The sequence below is a fragment of the Gallus gallus genome, chromosome 24 (genome assembly GCF_016699485.2).
Source record: "Gallus gallus isolate bGalGal1 chromosome 24, bGalGal1.mat.broiler.GRCg7b, whole genome shotgun sequence".
Taxonomy (NCBI): domain Eukaryota; kingdom Metazoa; phylum Chordata; class Aves; order Galliformes; family Phasianidae; genus Gallus; species Gallus gallus.
In genome coordinates this window covers 1,467,185-1,489,716 of record NC_052555.1, presented here as the reverse complement: position 1 = coordinate 1,489,716, position 22,532 = coordinate 1,467,185, and the positions used below count along the sequence as shown (strand labels likewise).

The 22,532-nt window shown below is 54.0% G+C and overlaps 2 protein-coding genes across 7 annotated transcripts; both read right to left on the bottom strand.

Annotated features, from left to right (window-relative positions):
- Positions 1–686: 686 nt before the first annotated feature.
- TMEM45L (transmembrane protein 45 like) lies at positions 687–10,270 on the bottom strand. 4 transcript variants are annotated; one of them, XM_046903836.1, is made up of 7 exons: positions 8,642–10,270; positions 5,412–5,625; positions 2,996–3,200; positions 2,546–2,758; positions 1,890–2,074; positions 1,367–1,512; positions 687–1,150 (listed from the first exon to the last, which is right to left on the bottom strand). In XM_046903836.1, the coding sequence occupies exons 3-7, from the start codon at positions 3,180–3,182 to the stop codon at positions 1,027–1,029; spliced, it is 855 nt and encodes a 284-aa protein (XP_046759792.1). In that variant the 5' UTR covers positions 3,183–3,200; positions 5,412–5,625; positions 8,642–10,270; the 3' UTR covers positions 687–1,026. The 4 variants fall into 4 exon arrangements, with proteins under 4 accessions (XP_046759792.1, XP_004948029.1, XP_040508022.1 ...); XM_004947972.5 differs by having other exon boundaries at positions 5,412–5,588; XM_040652088.2 differs by lacking the exon at positions 5,412–5,625.
- Positions 9,638–18,455, bottom strand: TMEM45A (transmembrane protein 45A). Of its 3 annotated transcripts, XM_015298112.2 has the most exons (7): positions 18,419–18,455; positions 13,828–14,009; positions 13,534–13,735; positions 13,035–13,247; positions 11,890–12,074; positions 10,826–10,971; positions 9,638–10,316 (listed from the first exon to the last, which is right to left on the bottom strand). In XM_015298112.2, exons 3-7 carry the CDS (start codon positions 13,715–13,717, stop codon positions 10,196–10,198), a joined length of 849 nt encoding a protein of 282 aa, XP_015153598.1. In that variant the 5' UTR covers positions 13,718–13,735; positions 13,828–14,009; positions 18,419–18,455; the 3' UTR covers positions 9,638–10,195. The 3 variants fall into 3 exon arrangements, with proteins under 3 accessions (XP_015153598.1, XP_015153597.1, XP_417866.1); XM_015298111.4 differs by lacking the exon at positions 13,828–14,009; XM_417866.8 differs by lacking the exon at positions 13,828–14,009 and having other exon boundaries at positions 9,638–10,313.
- Positions 18,456–22,532: the final 4,077 nt, after the last annotated feature.

The window sequence follows — 22,532 nt, the reverse complement described above, 5'->3', positions numbered from 1 at the left end:
TGGTCCCATAGGGGCAGTGAATACTCAGGGCACATCAGGCTTCCTGGGGAAATCACTGTGTGTGGCTGCCACCCCCTCAGCCCCAGCGTGGGGCAGAGCTGTGCATGTGTGTGAGATGGGAGAGCCCAAAGTGCTGCGCTCACCTCTGCTCCATCGCTCCTCCAAAGCACACAGCTGCCAGCAGCACAGCACTGAGCTTCTTCCAGCCCTGCTCCTAAGGGAGAAAGGACAAAATGGTGGGGTCTGTGGAGGTGTGGGCTCAGCCCCCTGCACGTGGTATGGGGAGGACTGCAGCAAAGGTATTAGAAGACAACAGAGCTCACCCAGCCCTTGGAAAGGGACGTAGCACCACCGAGGAACTCGTCCTTCTCTCACTGATCCTGTTTAATGACAACTTCTCAATGGTTTTGGTCTCAATGGCAGGAAACGATTCCTTGCTGTCCAACTGCAAGCCAAGTGAGAGACCTAGGAGAAAAGCAAGGCCCCATCTCCCACATCCTCGTGCTCCGGCTGTGCACCCCAAAACTGCCTCTTCACTTCTGATCTAAACCCTCAGTGCTGCAGCTGTGTGCCCCTGCACTCCAGCAGCCCCAGCCTATACTCCATTCACTCCCAGGCAGCCCAGCAGCCAGACATCACCTTCCAGTGCTTCCAACCCCAAGGCATCGTAGCGAGGAGATCCATAAGAAGGTTCATTATAGCACTTTATTGGGGAGCCCGTACACTCTGTGCATGGAAAGCTTTGTACAAAACCCCTCCACTGACGGCACAGCGAGCAGCAGGCACCAGGAGCTGCTTCAGTTTGCACCCCTCCTGCTGGGCTCAGAGAGAGCCCAACCATCCACATCAGGCAAACCAGTCCTGAGGAAGTGGCAAACTCCTCGCTGTCAGAGGGGGCCGGGAGCAGCTCAGCTTTGGGGTGCTGCCTCCTGCTTCTGCCGCTTGCAGCTTAACAAAACACAACTCAGAAGTTCATTTCCAGAGCCCCAGAGCAGCAGGAGGGAGCTGCCACTGCCCAGTGCAGCCTCACTTCTCCTCCGCGCCGCCCTCGGGCAGCAGCGCCCCCCGAGAGCCCTTCTTGCGGATGCACATCCCGCAGTCCAACTCCACGTCGATGTCCCCGAATCGCAGCTGGCAGGACTCGTTGCAGCTGTGGGGAGGCACAGGACCGCGGCTCAGGAGGACGCAGGCAGTAGAGCCGTTGGCTCACCCCAACCCATCGGGAAGGATGCTGAGCACCCCGGTGGTACCCGGCCCTCCCCCTCCCTTCCAGCATCCCCTGCTCCCCACAGGCACAATGTTTTCATAACTCGTAACCCAGCGTTGGGTTTCCCAGGGAGGCTTTGGTTTGGAGGTGCCCACATACCAGCGTGACGCGGCCGCGTTGGCTGCCAGGATGATGAGGGCTCCTGCATAGTGCCAGCAGAAGCACATGGTGAGGAATGAGAAATTGCTGCTGTCGGTCTGGTCCCAGCCCGGTCCTCCCCAGGGAGGGGACAGCACAAACCCGATCTGCTCACAGACAGAGGCATTAGGCAGGAGCATCAGGCTTAGTATATTGATGATCTTAAAGGTCCCTAACAACCTAAGCCATTCTATGATCGTTCATCGCCTTTCCTCCCGTTTTTGATCCCTTTGCTGCTGCAGCTTGGCATGAGATGGAGACAAAACGATCCCAGTAACACCCAGCACACACACTGCCCTCAGTGCGCTCATCAGCCTCACTGGCTGATCCAAACGTTACTTGAAACACCGAGAGGAATGAACTGAACCTCATAAAAAGAATGGAAACTCACGAGTGCGGTTTCCCACCCTGATGGTCACAGCATCCCTGCCCCTTCCTGGGGCAAAGCACACAGCTCGGAGGGGAGCGCTGCGTTCCCACTGACCTGCCAGAGCCAGGAGCCCTGCAGAAGGAATGTGCTGGTCCTGAGGCACTCCAGGATGATGTGGTCTCGGAGGAACACCTCCAGAAGGACGCAGAGGGCTCCAGCAAAGATAGCGAATGCCAACAGGGTGTGGAGGTGCTGGTCCAGTGCAGCATTGCTGTAGTCATGGAAGCAGAAGAGCAAACCTGACAAAAATTAACACTGCGTTAGGAAAGGATGCTCTGGGATTTGTTTCTGTCTTTTAAATGTAAAAATAATAATAATAATCTGAATATTACAGCCATGCTGTGGGTCTCGCTAAGATCTGCCTGATGGGAAAGGTCAAGCAGCAAACAGCCAACTGCTATCACCTGTGCAGCTCCCAGCTTTGGGGACCACCAAGCCACAGCTTAGGGGCTCTGCTAGAGCCACGGGCATCCCTGTGCCCCAGCAATGGGCACCTGCAGTTCTGAAGGCATCAGAGAGGTCTGCATCAGGGTTTGTCCCTTCGTGCTAGAAGGGTCAGTGCACTTTTGTGACACGGGACTGAGCAAGCTGCTCATCACCAGAAGTCCAAACCTTTGTGCACATGGAGAGCACCGCACCAAGATACAGCCTGGGGGTGTTTGGTTTTGCATGCTGGTGGCACCCCAGCCCTCCCTCAGCCCCCCGTTCACCTTCCATGAACAGAGCCACGGACAGTGAGAGCCGATCTAAACCCAATGGCAGTTTGAGCGGTGAGTGCGAGACCACGTCCACGATGCCGGACAGGAGGAAGAAGAGGTACATGGTGGTGTAGTGCCAATGCGTGAGGTCTGTCCAGCTGTGCGTCTTGGGGCTGTACAGCATCAGGTGGGGACCAGAGGGGACGAACTGCTCCACCAGGATCCCTAGGGAGAGGGCAGAAGGGCACGTCTTCCTTTTACACGCAGGATAGGGCAAACTTGGAAACGTTTCTTTGAGATGGGGAATTCGTAGTGATGGCTGCCCAGCAGTACTGACAGGGATGGTAGCAGGCCATGCCACTGCCTCATCCCCAAGTCCTCCCACACAGCAACAGCTGCGTCCCACCGTGACAGCCCTCACTGTGCCGGTAGGTGATGGGACAGGGACTCCTCGGCCCTTACCTGCCAGGGCAAAGAAAGCTTTGACTGCCCCTTCAAAGACTTCCACGCGCTGGACCCCATAGCTTGGCTGGCTCTCAGCATTCGTTTTCCTCCTGAGATACTTCAGGGGGTATCGCAGTGACCACCAGAGACCAAAGATGAGGAAGAAGGTGCCCCGGAGGGCGCTGCCAAGGAAACTCGTCATCATTGGGATCACTCCTGGTGTCTGTAGGGACAAACAGGCTCAGGTTACCCCTTCAGCTTGCTCAGCCTCCTGGGGAGCCGCACCATCCACTGCCAACAGGGAATGCCAGAGGTACGGTGCCTAAAGGAGAAGCTGCCACCATGTATCTTTGTTTCAGCCATCTCAACTTCCTTGTGACAAAAGAAAAGGTGTTAACACCCAGGGAAACATGGCAGCTCCATGCTTTGAGGCGCCATAACAATGCTTCTGCTAATAAAAAGCAGCGTGGCAATTATTTCCTTGGAACATAAGCTCCTTCCCAGCCACATAATCACTGGGTGTGAGCCCAGCTGGAGCGCCCAGCAGCTCCCATCAGCCAAAGCCTCACAGAGAGCCGTGACAACGTGGGTGCTGGGGCCCAGAAGAGCCTCATGTGTATTCCACACAACCTCCATGCCATGCATGAGCAAGAGCTCTCTCCACACTCCCTGTATCCATCTACCCGAGGAGCCCTCACCCCTGCCCTCCTTGCATCCTTTCTGCTCCTTCACCTCCAGGCTTTGTGTGGAAGAAAGCATTACTCATCTGCAGAAAAGCTGCCACGCCAACTTGCATCAGGGGGCCCTTGCATCACAAACACATCCTCGTCGTGTTTATAAATACCAAAGGAAATGGCAGAGGCTGGATGAACAACTCCAGCACGTTCTCCAAGTCCTCCCACACGAGAAAGTAATTAGCACTGTGAAGTAAGGGTAGGATGTGGTGTGGCAAATGCCTCGGGTGTGGGAGAGCTCTGCAAGGCATCCCCGGCCAGGCTGGGGCTGCAGTGCTGGGGCAGCTCGTGGATTCCAGAGCATCGGCATCCATCACTCGGGATGGGTGTTGTGGGACTCTCTGTGCCATGCTAAGGTTTCCTCGTGGCAGGGAAATGACTCAGCAGCCCTTTGGGTTGATGAGATCCGCCCCGTCCCAGCAGCTGGCTCAGGTTCTCTGCTGTACTTCAGTTGTATAGTGAGGTGGATCGTGCCCCAGGAAGGGACCATGTCTGCTGATTATAGCCTGGACACCCATCCAGGGCACTTATCTTCCTTGCACACACATCCACGTGCTGAATTGACTAAGAACAAATGCTCTTAAATCACATTTAAGCGGTGCACAATTGCATGATATATAACCAAATGTTACCATTGTCCTACAGGGATGCTAACTGCAATGACAGCAGCCTGAAGCTGGGGTCAGGAGTGTACCTGGACCAGGACACAGCCACAGTGTTAGCTTTCCATGCCTCACCGGAGGAGAAGAGGACAGCAGAGACCTTCCAGCACTCAGGCATCCAAATGACAACCCAGAGGTTTACCTTTCTTGTAGCAAAGGCTCCCCACCCCAACCCTTTGAATTCCTCCCTCTCAGAGAAAGGAAAAAACAACAACAACAACTTATTTTAAGGAACAGCCACTATTTCTTAGAGAAACCTGCCACGTTTCCAAGCAACAAACCACTCTCACAGCTCACACATTCGAGGTGCAGCACGTCCCAGTAAGGCCAGACCCAGCCCAGCACCCAAACCCACGCTCCCACACAAGCTGGTGAGGCTCCAGGCGAGTGGCAGCCCCAGAGTGTAATGCTGGGTTATTTATTTTTCCTGCAAGCCGCCGTGTCTGTCAGAGGACGTGAAATATGGCTGCAGTCAGGAGTTGTTACCTGCGCTGTCCTTCTCTCCATGCAGCAGCCGTATGGGAGCTGCCCGCTCTCCTTATGGCACAGCTCTGCCCAGCTGCAGGGCTCTCCCCTAAAGCCCCATCACACATCAGCAAAGCGGTGCCATGGGTGGTTTTGGCCCCATGCAGAGATGGATGTGGGAGTACCCACGGTGTGATGGGCAGCAGCCAGCATCCTCCATGCTGAATGGTGGGCACTGGAGAGCCTTCCCCAGATATCCCTCTCTGCAGTTCCTCCTCTACCTCTGCTATGTGGGCACTTCTCTCTCGAGCAGAAACCCCCACCTCTCCCTTCTCCTCCCGCAAATCCTCCCCCACGACCCCAGAACCTGAGAGCCCCCCGGGGAAACCCTAAAGCTGCAAAGCTGCAGAAGGCTGCCTGTACCAGTACCACCCCAACAGCCTTCCAGCAGCCACCATCGCACAAAGCCAGCACAGAGGTGGGCTCCCCACTGCCCTTCCCCAACTCCAGGAGCCACATCCACGCCACGCACGGCAGCTTGGCCTCTCTTTATGGGCAAAGAGAAGATTTTACCTGCAGCTTCTGCCTGTTCTTCTCCCTTGCCAGACGTGCTGTTACTCAGAAGGGGCAGATAAAGGCAGAGGTGAGGCGGGGAGGTGGCCCTCGGACAGGATGTTTGGAGCAGGGCTCCCCGCAGGCCGGCTTCCAGCACTGACTCAGCTGTGGTTTCACAACAGGGGACACCTGGATCTGCCAGCAGCAGCAAGGAGCATCCCACAGTTTGCCACTAAATCGGAAAGAGCAGACAATTCCCCTTCCCGTGGTGAGCATGTGCGTTCAGTTATGATGTTATTTTTTGGATGTCTGGGGAAAGACCCAATGGAGAGGTGGCAGCAACAAGGCCAGGCTCTGCTGGAAGGGCTCAGAGGTCCCTGATCCAGGCACAGTAATCTCTGCATGGGGTTACAGAGGGGCTGTGCCATATGAGAGGTGCCTGTGAGCAGGAGCGTGGGGTCAGGGCTCCCAAATCAGAGCAGAGCCTTTGTGAGCTCCATCTCCAGCCCATGGCAACCAAGAGGGGGAGAGAAGGATGGCCCCACTGCCCCCAAAGCAGACTCTGCAGCACATAGCAGCCTGGTTTTCTTCTTTTTCCTGTCTGACGCTCAGTGCTGCCCAGTGTTAAGCATTTGCAGACACAAACCATACCAACATGCAAAGCAATCCCTGCACATCCAGCCTTCTCACCTCACCAGCTGCACGGATGAGCAATGAATGAAGTGCCTCAAGGCAAATAGACTCTGTGACCCCACAGCATCCCCATCTCCTTTCAAATCACTGAGTTCCTGGTGCAAAAGCAATGAGCTCTGCCCAAGGAGCAGATGTAGGCAACAAAAAGCACTCAGGGCAGTCGCAACCCAATATTTCTCTGGGTCACAACACACGTGGGTGCACATCATAGGGCCCCATGCAACCCCAAAATCTCCCATTTGGGATGCAGGATAAGTCGTGCCCGATGCTCAGCCCTGTCAAGAGCTGCACACATAAGCCAGCACCCAAGGGAAGCCCTAAGGCTGGAATAGCAGGAGGGGAACCATCACACGCAGCCTCCCCCAGGGCTGCTCTCCTGCACAGCCATAAAGGCCACCGAGCCATAGCCAGGAGCCCTTTTACACGGGTTATCTCCATATCAGCAATAGCAAGGAGGAGGAAGGAGGAAAAACCGGCAGCTGCTGGCGTGCTGCCATGCAGTGCGGGCCTCCAGCCTTCCTGCAGGCAGCTCCAGAGCGTGCAAAGCTCCATCCAGCGGGAGGAAGCTCAGTGCAGGCAGGGTGGGGAAATGCACACGGGGACAGGAGTGCAGTGCTTTCACCCACAGGTGCTGCTCACCCTTCTGCACGGACAGAGGGAGAGCTGAGCATGCTGCAACAGGAGCCTTCAGCTTAGAGGGGATGCCAAAACATGCACCATCACCAAACCAGGGCTGCAGCACCTTGTAGGGTGCAAGTGCCCTCCCTAAGCCCCCATAGCAGCTCTCCTTACAGACCCCCCCTGAAAATAACAGAGCACCCAGGCTTCTTGCAGAGAGCGGCAGCACTTTCAGCAGCCTCTGTGTAACTCAGTTCCCCTTTCTCCCTTCCTTTCCTTTCTTCCTTTCCTCACCCAGCCCTACAAAGCAACATCCCCCCCCCCCCCCCCCCCCCAAAAAAAAAACAGCTAACCTCAAAGCTGGTGGCAAGCAGGAGGAACGAAGCACTTCCAGCAGTGGAGTGCAGAGATGGGAGAGCAGAGCTGGGGGGAGAGGGGAGGAAACAAGGCACAGCTGCTGGGAGCTGAAGGTGCCTTTTGGCAGGGAGCTTAAAGAGCCAGCAGGAGCACAGCAAGCAGAGAAAGGTCTCATAGAAAGGGCAAATGGTAATCAAGTGCTTACTGGTCTGTCTGTGAGAGTCCTTGGGGACAGCTGGGGTATGAAATGCTTGGGGAAAAGGGGATTCTGGCCATTGAAACAATCCCTATAATGAAAAGTGAGGATAAGTGCTGAGGATGAGGTGGGATGAACGACAGCAGCCCCCAGACTCATGGAGGACCAACCACACGGTGTGCTGAAATCACTGCATGAAGGGCTGAGCTCAGTGAGCTGCACCTACAGCTCCCCACCTGCAGACTGCTGGGGCACGGGGGAGTATTATGGGCTGGTCCCAGCAATGCTTGCTCTCCCTGGGCGCCAGTCCTGATGTTCTCAAGCTAAACAGCAAACGGAACTCCATTTCATTTGTAATTATTTCTTTTTTTTTTTTTTTTTTCTTGGCTGTAACTGCAACATCCTCTCCCTGAAGGTTCATCACCGGCCTCAGTGCTAATGAAAAAATGTGATAATGTTTGCCTGCTTCCTGGGGGTGGTGGGAGGCACGATCTAATTAAAGGTTTGCCAGCAGCCCGGGCTCTGCAGATGGATGGTTGTTAGGGAAGTGCAAAGTATTATTATTATTATGACGAATGCTAAGACAGGCTTCCATAAACAGGCAACAGGGGAGGTGAAGCAGGTGGTAGAAGCATAGGCTGGGCTTGTGCTGCATCCTACGCCGTCCCTTCAGCCTTACATAAATGCAGCCACAGAGGGTGGCAGTGGTAGATCCTATCTCTGGTCAAAGGCACGGGGTGAGGCTGGTGGATAGGACAGCAGGGTGTGGGATGCTTGGTGCTCTGGGGTGATGTTCTGCGTTCTCCTGTCATGCTGAAGCACCTGCAGCTCTTTCCTGCCTCCAGTGAGCAGGTTTCCTATTGTGGGAACATCAGCATCCCTGCGCCCCAACCAGTGCCATCCAGGAGCACTGACAGCAAAAACCAAACTGCCCCAAACCGACCCCAGGCAATACAGCCCTCCTAAGGCCCCCCACTCCAGCTGCACCAACACTGGGCTCAGCTCCGAGTTTCAATATGCTAATGGATGATTCAATTTATATGGCTCCATATGCTACATAGGATCCTATAGGACAAAAGCAAGGCTGTGTTACAAGCAATATGCCATTTAGAACTGCTCTGGAATGTCTGTCACGTAAGAAATAGATGTGAGGATGGCTTTTGGTTGTGCCTGACTGTATAATAAACCATCTCTGGGCCACTTATTGTGCTCCGGGCACCCAGAACAATTCATGCCCTTCTTTGGGTACCTCAGCTATTTACAAACACGTTTTTCAGCTAAAACACAAGCTGTCCATTCTCCTCCCCCCCCTCCAAACCACACTCCTGCTGTGTTTTCTGCACAGTCACAGACTGCCTCTCTCCTCCTTTGCTGACCTTCATACCTCGACAAGAATGCGCTCCCGAGCAGGAAAACAAATTAGCGAGCACCGCACCGGCGGTCCGAGGACGTTTGTAGGGCCGGGAGTTAATGAGGCACACAGAGCCATTCCAACGCCCGGCGCTACGGAGGGGAAAAGCGGCCGCCTGGTGGGGTGGGGACGAAGGGATGCGGGGGGTGTCGGTGTGTCTGCATCCCCTCATTGGGGGGACAGCCCTGGGCCGGGGGGGGGCGGTGCCGAAGGTGCTCTCCGCCCGCAGCTCTGCGCGGCTCTGCCCTCGTGTGGCCGTCGTTCCCAGCATCGCACCGGGCTGCTTTTGCTGCCCGTTTAGGTTCTGCTTTCTGCTCCCCTGGAGCCCCCGAGGCGGTGCGGTGTGGCGCCCTGCAGCGATGTTCGCTCTGTGCGTGAGGAGCTGCCGGCTGCACGGCGCTGTCGTAGAACCACGGAGTCATTAATGTCAGAATAGACCTCCAAGAGCTCCTCCCGGTCGCCATCCCTGGGTCTCATATCACAGCAGCGAGGAGCACTGAGCGGCCTGGGGAAAGCTGTCCCCAACCACAGCAGAATGAGCATCTGCCAAAGGCTGCTGGTACCCTTCGGTTGCAATTCATGGCACTTCACTGTGTGGCATTAATCGGACAGATGTGTGGAGGTGAATTGCTCTGCTGCTAAATTCCCTTTGCACTGAGCCCATCTGAGCCTCCTGACACTGAGCGCTGCAAAACAAAGCTGCTCCAAAGGCTGGAAGCCCAGGGAGGCCGAGTGTCTGCTCTCCTCTTACCTGGGAAGTGACCTTTCTGCCGGGAATTATTTGGCACAGGTGGGCTGAGAGCACAACGTGCACCCATTTCATCACACCTTCCCAGCGGTGGGGGATTTGCCTATGGAAATCAGGGCTGTTTGGTGGGTCCTGGTGCTCAGCCATGCATCTCACAGGCCTCTGGGCTCTGCAGGTCCGAGGGCCACTGTTACACACTCCGTAATTTATCAGACTGAAAGGATTTTTGCTTCATATTTATTCCCTCTTTAAGAATTTAAGCGAATAGAAAAGTATTTTTTTTTTTTCAAATGCCTTCAGTTCACAGCTTTGGCGATAGAATTCCTGTTGTGTGGTGCTGCAAATCTGCCACAGTCTCACACTGCTCCTTCAATCTCCCTCCTTGGGATGGTGCCGTGGTGTGGGGTGTTGGAGGACCTGAGCCCAGCACGGAGCTTCCCTGCCTTGCATCATAGCAGGTTGGGCCGGTGGGGGAGCTGAGAAGGCCAAAGGATGCCACCCACCTCGACAGAGATGGGGATCCCAAAGCAATCTCTTAACAGTCAATTTCTGCGCTTCATTTTGTTGCTCAAATCACTGCAATCAGTGCTTGTGTCAGAGCTGATGTCTCTGGGTACGGCAGAGGGCAGAGACCACCATGCACACAATAGGATTCCCAGCAGCACAGGGGCAGCCCCTCTCCGCTCTCCCCAGACATCAGCATTGCGTTAGGTTTCGTTTGAGTTTTTCTTCTGGAAAACTGATTCTTCTTCAGTTTGCAGGAGGAGGCTGCACCCTCCTCACTCTTCATCTGACCCATTCAGGAATGCAGCCTGGGAACCCATGTCACCCTTCTGCTTCCGGACTCCCAGGCTGATGTAGGGCTCTCCGCTGCCTCTCCCGCACCGCTGCATGCAGCTGCAACACATGGGACAACACATCACCGACAGCCACAGCCCAAACGTTTGGCAAAGCGAACACACAGAGGGGGATAAAGTGCTACAGAGGTCCTAAAGATCTGGTGTTCGTGTTAACAGCTCAAGGAAGGTCAAATGCATCAAAATCCTTGTGAGTGAGGGGACAAAGACAGGGCAGGAGTTGGGTGGTGATGGCAAAGCTTTGGTTTTTCTATTGAATTAAATGCTGACTTTCAGGTGTCTGCCAGCACCTGGTGCAGAGCAGCAGCAGTTCACTGCTGGCAGAGCAGCTCAGGGTCGTGCTTGTTTGCCTTCTCCGTGCTCAGTGCCTGTGCCTCTTGCTGCCCCTATTTTGCATTCTGTGCATTCAACAAATAAAGCATACATTCGTCGCTGTGCTCTGAAACCTGCAGCAGCCACAGGCCGTGCATCCAGCTGTGGCTTTGCACACCAGGACCAGCTGCTCAGCGCACACCTCACCCCAGCCCTGCTCCTCCCAAGCCCCAGCAGTACCTGTAAGCGATGCTGTAGTTCACAGTCAGGATGATCACTGCGGCTGCCCAGTGCCAGAAGAAGCACATGGTGAGGAACATGATGTTGCTGTGGTCAGTCTCATCCCACATTGGGCCTCCCCATGGCTGGAACAGCACAACCCCAACCTGGGTGGGATGAGAACTTTGTTAGCTTGGGGGAAAATCAGTGTCCTGAGACACGAGTCTGGGCTGGCTTGCAAATGGCATCATCACTTCCCAACCTTCCAAGATATTCTGGAGGCACGAGAAGCTGCTACAGGAGCTCTGAAGCTTACAGTTGTCCCTCTGCATTGCAGACTCCAAATTTAGAGTCATGGAATCATAGAACCATGGAACCATAGAACCATTAAGGTCAGACAAGACCTCTGAGATCCCCAACCCCAGCCCACCCCACTGTGCCCGCTGCCCACATCCCTCAGTGCTACATCCCTATGGCTATGGAACACCCCCAGGGACCACAACATTCCCTAGGCAGCTGTGCAGTGCCTTTGGTGTTTCACATCCCTGGATAAGGGCTGCTCTGAGTTATCACTGCAGCTCTGGGGCTGAGGCAGAGGAGGAGAGCTCACAGCTGTTGCTGGCAGCTGAGTTTTGGGAGCAGCTCTCTCTAACTGATCTCTTTGCATCTCCACCACCAAAGCGAGCGGGTGGCCGTGCTTTCCCTCAGCCATTTGACTGCTTGGTGGGGATTGCATCTTTCCACTAAGCCACAGGGAGTGCTGCAGGGTGCATTAGACACATTAGGCAATTAGGACTTGGTTGTCAGATACAGCAGAACGCCGCCTGCTTACTGTGAGCGCTCGCCTTTTCTCTTCCCCCAGAGAAGCAATAAGCCAAGACAAACAGCCGTCTCAGCCAGAGCAGCCATCAGAGATGACCTGCGATGAGTAAATTTTCACTCTGGGTTATGATCTATTTATGAAGCGAGCCTTGCAAAATCATCCTTTAGAGACGCGTGATTGAGCCGTGATGCGTGGCTCCTTCTCCTCTCCACACGGCTCTCCCACCCCAGTGCTCAGCTCCATAGGAGGAGCCAGCCCTGACCTGCCAGAACCACGTTCCCTGGACGATGGTGACGCCGGCTCTGAACATCTCCAGCACGATGTTGTCCCTGAGGAAGACCTCCAGCATGGTGCTGCAGGCCCCCGAAAATATGGCGATGAGCAGCAGGGAGTGGATGTGCTGATCCAGCATGGGGCGGTGAAGGACGTGGTAATAAAAGAGACAACCTGCCAAAACACGCACCACGCTCAGGGCAGCATCAACCACACTGACCACCACCACTGAGCCCCACTGGAGTAAACCACGTCCCACCCAGATCTCAGGGAGCTTTATCAGATGGGGAAAGCGAGCCCCGTTTATATCAAATTAGCATTCTAGGAGGATGTGGAAGTGAAATCATTTTGTAGTGTCACGTGAGTGGTGTGGGCACGGGGAGCAGCCGGGTCTCCTCTGAGATACATTTCCTGGATGCATTGCGAGGGTTGGAGCCAATGATCCTAATGGGTCCCTTCCAACTCAGGATATTACATGATTCTGTGATTCCCTTTTCTTGCATGCTAAACATTACCTGCTGAAGTGCCTGCGCTGTGCTTCAAACACCACTGAGATAAGGGAAAACATCAGAATCAGAGAATCACCAAGGTTGGAAATGACCTCTGTGATCATCTAGTCCAACCATCCACCTACCACCAATACTTCTCACTAATGTAAGCAAGAACTTCATTTCCTAGTGTCCCCTTCCTGCCCTGTGTGAGCCAAGAGGTCTGAAATCCAGGCTCACAATATGCAAGACAGTCTGAAGACGTAATGATATTCAAGATGTGCTGAAGCCAGAATAAGTCACTTCAATTTGCCACGTGCAATGCAAGCAGATGAGAATGATGATGCCTGCAGCACAATTAATGGCCCTCGGGGGGAACACGGGGCATGCAAACAGCTCGGTGGCTGTAAGATAGATGGGGTATCCACCAGCAATCCATCATAACAAGGAAACTCAGCCTGCTGTCACACCAGAAACCCCAAACCAGGAAAGCCAGGATGCATCAATGCCTGTATTTCTCATCTTGCAGCAGACAGTCCACTGATAATATATCAGACCTGTCCTGTCTTCAGGGATGTCCAGGGCGATATCTCAGCCTGCCACATTTTGTTCTCACCCCACAGGATCCCTCCCATCTCCTACCGACCTTCGACGAACACAGCCACGGACAGCATCAGGCGGTCCAGACCCCGCGGCACCATGGGGCAGACGTAGGTGAAGATGTCCACCACCCCAGAGAGGCCGTAGAAGAGGTACATGGTGGTGTGCTGCCAGTTCATCAGCTTCACCCAGTCACGTTTCTCCCCGCTGTAGAGGTACAGGTGTGGCCCATCGGGGACGAACTGTTCTGCCAGCATCCCTGCATGGGCATACAAGATCGTGGCTTATATGCAATGATGGTTGATGCTGCTGGTTGCTGTGGGAGCTTTCTGAAGGCAAGAGCCACTGCCTTGGGTCAGGACTGGCTGCCTTAATGGTAGCTCAGCTTTGGGAAGGGGTGTGAGATTTGGTCTCTCAACACGAGATGAGCATCAAGGAGAGGCATCCTTCACATCTGGACCAGTTTCTCTGGAGTGAGGACTCCACAATGGTCATTACTACAGGATGGGAAGCTGCCGGCATCGCCAAGCCAACATAGCCCTTACCTATTAGAGCAAAGGTGACTTTAACTCCTCCTTCAATGGCATCCAGGCGCTGGAAGCAGTAATTCTTCTGGGACTTCTTGCTTGCTTTCTGGCTGAGGTACCTCAGTGGGTATTTCACAGACCACCAGAGCCCAAAGATCAGGAAGAAACTGCCTGGAAGTGCGTGGCCCTTGAAGTTTGCCATGCTGACAACGTCCTCTGCCTAAGAGTCAAAGAAAAACACTACCATTACAAAACTCACATTGGTATTTGGTGTAATGTTGTGGGGAAAAACAAAAGCTTTGTTCCCTTCACCTTTTAGGGAGGGCTGGAAGCACCAGAGCCCAGGCTGGTTCAGCAGAGGCCCTGTTCCTGCTGCAGTCTCTGGCATCCCTGCTTGAACCTTGATGTTATCCCTCCCTTTTTGAGCAAGAGCATCCCCTGCAGAGCTGGGACTGGGCAGGAGGGCCAACACATGGGGAGATCTGGGAGGTCTGCTGCAAGGAAACATCGCTGGCGTTGTTTAGCTGATACAGAAGGATTTGAACAGCCACAGGAGTGCCGTGCTACAAGCAAAAATGTTTTAAATTCCTGGCATTGCTTCGACCCAAACGCACCGAGCCAAAGGGTTTGGTGAAAAACAAACATCAGAAATGCCCCCCGACCCAAACCAGCTGCCCCAGAGCTCCCCCTGAGCATCACCAGGCAGTGGGGCTCCCAGCTGAGCTCAGCTCAGCCCTCAGTGCCAGCACAGTGCTGGGCTGCAGGAGCACAGGGACCCGTTTCCTAGGAGAATCACAGCAATTAAAACCCAGCCGGCTCCTGCTTGCCATTTGCTGGTTTGTTTAATTAGGTGGAGAACCGATTAGCTCTTTGATGTGGGCACAAGCATATGTTTGGGGGCCCGCCTTGGCGCGGTTACAGGTCGGCTGTGTCGGGCTGGTCAATTAGGAGATTTTAATTGATAGCAAAGGCTGTGCTGGTGATGCTGAGCAATCCCTCCTCTGTTCCATAAGGCTCTGAGCTGCACCAATAGGAGCCAGCTCTTGGCCCAGACACGGCCCACTGGAACGGTGAGGGCACATCTTGGGGCAAACATTGCTTCTGCTGTAAACCCTGCCCTATGCATGCAGCTGCCTGCGTGCCACAATGCCCCTTCCACCAGGCTGGTGCTGCAGGAGCCTTCATCAGATGCCTGCAACGTTCTCATGCCAAAAATAATGGAGGGAACTTAATGCTAAGGAGATAATGCTGTGCTTAAAATCACTTTTTCCTGCTGTATTTGATAGCAGCTTTGCAGGAGGGTTTTAGCGGTGCTGCAGGGCTCTGCCTTGTTTTGCGACATAGAAGCAGAGATTTATTGACAGTGGGCGCATTGGATAATTAAACACAAAATCAAAGCAAGGAGCTGCTTACCAGCTCTGCTGGCACAGTCCAGCAGGTAAATACAATGGGCTCTTTGGTCCTTTGAAGGAGACAACCCTGCAATCGGAGCATCTACCTGTACCCACCCTGCAACAAAGGGAGCACCGGGTCTGGGCCAAGCGAGGCTGACAATGTGTGTGTTGGGGTGAGCAATGAGCCACACTGTGTACACGCAGAGGAATCTGAACAATGACTGAAAGCACAGCAAACCCCTGGGAGAACAGCATGGCAAGGCACTCCTGCAGCAAATGTGATTATCAGGTCGTAATGCTATACTATATGTCAAATATATAACTTCACAAACCATCTCCAGCAGTTATATCTCATAGTCGGTGTTCAGAGGACCCAATGGACTCCAAAGTGAGGAAACAGAAAGGTCACTTTTCTGTGTTGAATGCACAGCCCGCTTGTAGGATGAGGAAAAGCCAACAACTCTGATTTCAGCTCTGAGCAGCTCCTGCCAACACACGCAGGTCTGCATGCAGCGAAGTGGTCCAACCCTTCAATTGGGATAAATCCAACAGCCAAAAGCCGGAGCTGCAGCTGCTGTTGCTGCCACCACTTGTGACCACTGACACAGCGCATCCCTGCAAGGCGTGACTTTGCAACTCCCCCACTTGTCTGATCTGCTCCACGACACACCCAGCATCCCTCTTCCTTGTAATTAATGCACTTTGTTCCACTGCTCATTACGCCGCCGAGCTGGCTTAATGATTTACTGTTCCCTCCGCTCTTATCGCCTCCCAGAGGAGCTGGCTTCTTTTTGTCTTAAAGCTAATGCACCAAATCACCCAGGAAGGCATGCAGCATTGTCAGGAGGACGGTAAGGAGCCCACCAGGTTCTGCTTCCTCCTCTCACCCCCCAGGCAAAGCCCCGCACCATTTCTTTTCAGCCATAGAGTTTGCCTTATTTGCTTTCCTGCTCTCTTTTTCTTTCTTTCTTTTTCTTTTTTTTTTTTTTTTTGCAAAGGTTTTATTAGTGCATCAATAACGACTCGGTCAGGGCACCGCTTCCATGTCTCCAGTTTGGAAATTACGGTCTAAAGTTCGCGATTGGAAACAGCTCACAGCCATCAGCCGTGCAATTAACTCTGCCCTTCAGCCTCCACAAATCAGGCAGCTCAGAGCTGTGCTCTCTCTGCGGGACCTGCAGCGTTGGTGTGACAGCAGCAGACCCCGCGGGAGCGCTGACTCAGGGATGAAGAGAAATGGCTTTGCTTGCAAAAAAAAGCTGAGCTCCGCCTGGATCCCAGCTGGAAATGCCTCTGGGTGCCACGTCTGGGAATAGCACGGCTAATTCAGACCCTCCTGGGAAGGTCCTGGCCTCCTGCTGCTGGTTCTGAGGGTGCAGGAGGCTTCGGTGGGTGGCTGGAGGAGCAGCCATGGAAGTGAGATAACGACAGCCCTGCAGGTGGAAAAACTGCTAAAGTGGCACAAATGGGAGCTCTCCTGTCTGACATCCCCCGTCTGCTCAGAGCTGCTTCTGGTGTGAGCAGCACTTCCATCACTCCCCCAGGAGCCAGACCCCTCATGCATTCACGCCAGCCTAAAGCCCCGCTCTGAGCCATTTCATCCCATTATCATTGTTTTTCTCGCATTTCTGCCCACACCAGTGACATCGAGCCATCATGTTATTATCTGTCAGTAATACCTACAAGCCCAGCTGCATCCACAGCTTTCCGCCTACAGAAGACACGTAGGGGTTTTCCTCTTAGGTTGAAAATCATCATCATAAGCAAAACCTGCTTTTACCCCATCAGAACCCATGGCCACAAAGCAGCGACCATCCCCCAGCCCGGCAGAGAGAGCTGAGCAATAAAACAAATTACCCAAAGCCATCTTAATGACACAGGCTCGGGGCGGGCGCTTTGTCATCCTTTTGCTTCTCTTTACGATGTGCATTTGTTTATTTGTGGTTTTAAGGAAACGGGGTCTGGCCTTTAAAAACGATCTCTTTGGGGAAACACGTGTTGCCATCTTAAAAGCCATTTTTCTTCTGCATTTTGCCTGAGAGCCTGGAGTGCTTTCTCGAGGTGCTGGTTGCCATGGGACTCAGCCAGCCCAGGGCTGCACTCCCACCGCCCACCACGACTCAAAACCCCACACTGCTGCCACCAGAAATGCCACAGAGTCACCAATGGCAGAAGGAGAGGCAATAATATGCCCTGAAAGCATCCCAAAGCTGCTGCTTCTGCACTCTCATACAACTACCAAGGATGGAAAGGAACTCTCAGATCCCCAATCCAACCCCACCCCACTGTGCCCACTGCCCACACCTCTCAGTGCCACATCCCCAAGGCTCTGGAACACCCCCAGGGGTCTCCACCACCCCCTGTTCCAATGACCTGTTTACCAATCAGCCCCTGACTGCTCCCTGCTCCTTCCTCCCCTGCCATTTACCCGGGGAGGTCCCCAGCCCCACAAGCAGCATTTCCCCTTTGCTGCACCTGGAGCTGTTTTTGGGCAGACCCACACCACGACCCAACAGCACAGTGCTGCCTTTGTCACGCCTCGAGGAAAAGCCTTTGTATACCAAACTATTTAAGAATCCATTTCAGTTCTGATATACTCAAGGCACAAGCAATTATTCACCTAAAACTCCCACTCCTTGGCTTATTGGGCACCTGGGGCTGCACCGCAAAACTGAAATGCTGCTGGTTTCCAGCTGGTAGGAAGGAGGAAGAAACCTTCCCAGAACAGAGCCCTGCTGGGGGAGGCACCGGCCTTGGAGAAGGGCATTGAAGGACTCATTCCCTCCTCATTTTCAGGCACGAAAAGAGGAATTTCTGGGCAATTCTGCAGGGAGAGGAGGGTGGGGGAAGGCTTTCAGCTTCAGTGCACGTAGGGTGATTTCAGCCCGGCTGTCAGGCAGAACCTTTGTGTGTAACTTGGCTTGGAGCAGAGCCGGCAGTGGGGAGGGCTCCCTGCACGCAGCCCCACGAGGTGCAGGGGGGGTTCATGAGGACCCCCATCCCGAGCAGCCCTCCTGCCCTCCACTGCATTTGGACCCCCCCTACTACACTGTACTCCCAACTTCCTCCTCACGCAGTGTTGCAGCCCAGCCACCCATCACGTCCCACTGCTGCGTGCAGCCTGCTGAATTCTTGCCTACCCCATCCCACGGCCCCCACCACTGCTGGGACATGCCGGTGGGACACCCCAGCAATGGGGCAGGCAGAACCCCCCACACCCCCGCTTTGCTCTCCTTGGAGAGCACCTCCTTCCTCACCCACCCACACCCTTTGCTCCCTATGGACTCAATCCGAACACCAGATTTCAGTGTCCCCCACCCTAAACCCACCCATGGACCCTTTGGACAACCAGGTGGGCTCCTTTTCCTCCCTGCTGCGGAATCTGCAGTGCAATACCAAAGGCAGAGATGTGGTCACCTATGCTATGCTATGCTATGCCATGCCGTGTCATCCATCACCATCCCACCCCTGCCCAACACACAGCCCCTGCCCGCAGAGCCCCACATTACCTTCCAGCTGCTGCTGCACCTCGCCCAGGTGAGCTGTGCTCCGCCTCAAGCACCTCCCCCCCACCTGCAGCCGGGGGCCGGGCACACCAAAACCCCACACCTCAGGGCACACCGAGCAGCTCGTTTGGAGTTTCTTCCTTCAGAACCTTCCCAACTCAATGAGCAATGCTGGCTGGACACGGTCAAGAATCCTTAACCCCAAACCTTTATGCATTTAATCACCACAACAGCCAAATATCCTTCTCCAGCTTCTTGCATCACCCACCCCGTGCAGGGAGCAGGGGCACAGGGCATCATCCCCATCCCCAAATGCTGCAACAGTGAAGGGAGTCACCAAACATCTTCATTTTCTCAATCTGCTCCTTTCCCATACACCCCAGGCTGTGATGGATGCTCCTCCAGGGACCCGTGATCATAACCCATATTTCAGCTCTGAACGCAATTTTCTGACCAGACCTCCTACAAAACGTGGTTTATTCTTAATAATACTTCCCACTTTCATCTCCAGCCCGGCGAGTGCTTTACAAATGTTAAATAATTAACCCCCACGACACCCTGGGGAGGGAGGTAAGCATTATTATCGCTATTTGTAACAGGAGCACTGACAGAGCCTTCTGTGCTAAAGCCCTGCCAGCCCTCAGCTTAACTCACTTTTATGGGGCAGCATGGATACTTACATCACCCAGAGCACATACACCTGCAGCAGGGAATCTGTAGGGAGAAAGCTGAGTTTTACTGTCGGGGTGCTTCGTAAATGACTTCATGGCTCAGAGCTCTGCCTGGCTGCCCACCCCAGCATTCAGGAAGAGGGGCATTTGTTAATATCAAAGCAATTTGCTCATGATGTTGTTTAAAGGGGTGATTTCTTGTAAAAACATTGCCCTGTTTGTTCCTCTTCGCTCTGTGAGCTGCTGAGCTGGGGGAGGAAGGAAGCGCCCTGCAGGCATCTGCTCTGTGCTGACTGTAGCAGCATCTTGTTCTGCAGCACCGGGGTTGGTTTGCAGCACTGAGGCATTCCTCTCCTCCACCTATGCATCTCCACCATTAAATTGGTTCATTAATGTCACAGAGTCACAGGATCATTAAGGTTGGAAAAGACTTCTAAGATCACAAAGTCCAACCCCTCCCCACCATGCCCGCTGAATGCATCCCTAAACAGAGCCACAGAATCCTTCAGGTTGGAGAGGACCTCGAAGGTCACCGAGTCCAACCATCAAGTTTTTAAGTTCACCCCTCCACCTAAAGGTAAGCAGTAAGTGGTGGAGGGCCTGGAAATGGGAACGATTCTTTCTCTATGGGGAGGGACTGCCTCTTCTGAGGAAGTGTATGGAAAGAAAGCCATGGGATGTCTGCAGATGTCAACAAAGCACCAAGAATGTGGGGTTGTTCCCTCATCAGTGATAAAAATCCAAGCTGCTGGGCTGGGTTTGTGATCTGCTGCGGCTCCTGCAGAGCTGAGCTGCTCAGGCAGAGCCCTGACGTTCACATTGAAGTTTGCCCTCAGCGAAGGCTCTGCTGCCCGCTGTTGCTGTTTCTGTCTACCAGGAAATTTGCACTGTGAAATATTTGCAGAACGAAACCATGGAGCCCATGGGGCGGGGAAATAGGAAACCTCTTGGTGTGTATTTACTGCAGCAAACACCATCCCGGAGCTGGCGGTTAGGCTGAATGTGTGCGTGTTTAACCTCAGCAGTGCTCACATGGTCCAAAGCAAACATTTCCCAACAAAACACACACAAAAATAATCTCTAATTTATAGCTATACTTCTGCTAGACGTTGTTTCCTCTACCATCCTTGAAACAACACATAGGCACATGGGCACCTTGCCCAGCCTGCATCCGTGTTCTGCTCTCTGAAGCTGTGGGCATGGAGCTGCCACCAGGGTGGGCTCGGGGTCAGCACGGGCTGCAGACACAAGCCAGGCTCTGTCCCAAATGGCAGTGTGCCCAAATCCTGTTACCTTGACTTGAAATCAGCCCTGGCACCAATTCACCATTCCTATTCTAGGATGTGTAGAATTGTTCGGATAGAGCTCAGAATTAATTGCTCAGGGAAACGGGGGAAATGATGGAGTGCCACAGCCAGGAAATGAGTTCCTCACTTCTGCAAGCTGAGGACGGCAGCCTGAAGGTGAGCTGTGATTTCAGGGGGCAGGACAACGGGCTGATGAGCTGCATGGCACAGCCATGAAAGCAGGCTGATAAATAAAGGTAAGAAATAAGAAATCCTTCAGCTCATGCTCAAGGCTCCCATCGTAAGGTAGATGGCAAGGTGAGAATAAGAATCCATCCCATAGGGCACATCTTCTGCACCACAAAGCCAGACTGAAAGTGCACAGAGAAGGGATCACTTTGGGGCACAACTTGGCCAAGAGTGAAGCAAGAAAACCAAAGGTTTCTGGGATAGCCCCCATGAACAGACCTGAATCCCCAGGTGGGTAAAAACAGACAAAATCAGACTGAATAAAAGTAGGGAGAGCTCAGCTGTGCTGCAATTTCAGCTGCATCCATCCAGCAGGACACAAACACTGCATAGAGCTTGGGGAGACAAAAGCAATTAATAAGGGACATTAAAAAGAGTCATTAAAAACGAGGTGGTGCAGTCAGACAGGAGGAACGTGAGGGAAAGTGAAGGCAGAGAGCGAGAAAACAGGGAAATGCAGGGAGGGGATGGAGGCTGATGGGACAGCAGAGAGAAGGGAGCACGGAGCTGGGGGAACGCCTGTGGGAAATGGGAACACTGGGTAAAAATGAAGCAAAATAAGGTAAGAGAAGCTCAAATAAGAAATAAAAACAACGGAAGAATAAAATAAACCAATCCTCCCGGAGGGTTTTGCGTGGAGCAAGGGCACACCTCGGTGGCAGAGGGAGGAATGCCACTCCGAGCCGCCCCGGGGCTGTGAGGGCCGCCAGGTGGTGCTGGGGCTGCGCGGAGCGGCTCCGAGGGATGCTCGGGGTGCTGCCCTCCCACCGCCCCGCGCCCTCGCGACCCTTTATCGCAGCCCTCCCTCCTCCGCAGGGAGGCTTATAGGGCCGGGCACCCCGCGCCCCTCTTTTAGGGGTGGGGAAATGAGGCACGAGGGGGATCGCGCAGCCTCCATCCCCACCTACGTCCCAGCAAGGAGGTGATGCGGCCGCACGCTCGGCCCTGAAACAAATGGGAAAGGCTCAAAGCCTCCCGCAAAGAGGGGGTTGAAGCATCACACCCACCTGCAGCCGTGCCACAGCTGCGGTTTATTGCCCGGCCATGCGCCGCTGGCAGCAGTGAGGGCGGAGGCTGAGCCCCTTTTTGGGGTCTGCGGTTGCCCCGTGGTGAATCCCACATCGCATCACCTATCTTTTCAGATGGGAAAGAGCGCCTGCTGGCCGATTCTGGCTTACTCACAGGTTTACCAAAGGTGACTTCAGGGTGGCAGGGAGCAGTATAATTTTGTCCCAAATCTGAAAAGTGAAAAATAAATAACAATTAATAATAGGTGTATTTTGAAAGCCAGGGGACAGCTCAGCCACCGAAGAGGAGAAAACCTGTGACTTCTGCACATGTGAACGGGTTTTCCACCATCCTCAACTGCCCTGTGAGAGCCAAGAGGCTGCTAATTAGGCTGAAAACCACTCACTGCTCCCCCCTCACCCCCAGCCCCCTTTGCCCACCACCTCCCATTCCTCTGTGCCACCCGTGGGCTCCGGTTACGCCGCGGGTCCGTAAACAGTGTCTAAAATAATTGCACAGTTGTCACCGTTGGGCCGGGGGGGACTATTTTAAAATGCTGGCTTAGCCCAAAGGGCTGAGGGGATTGTGGCACGGCCCAGCTGTCCCCGCGGGCGCATCAAAGTGTTGGGTGGGATGCCTCAGCCCTCGCTGTTTGGGATGGGGAAGGGAGCCGGGAGGTCGGGGATGAGCTGATGTTATGACGTGGGGCTTCAGGAGCAACCCATGGGGCTGCGGGGAGAGGCCGAGGCTGTCAGGTGGAGTACTGGGGATGGAAGGGTGTGGGATGCAGCTCATGGGGCTGCACGTCTCTTTTGTCTTTGCAGATACAGAGGAAAAGGGAAACACAGACCTCTCTTAATCCCATGGGAGGAGGTCTTGGCAACACCTTGGTGCAATGTTGAT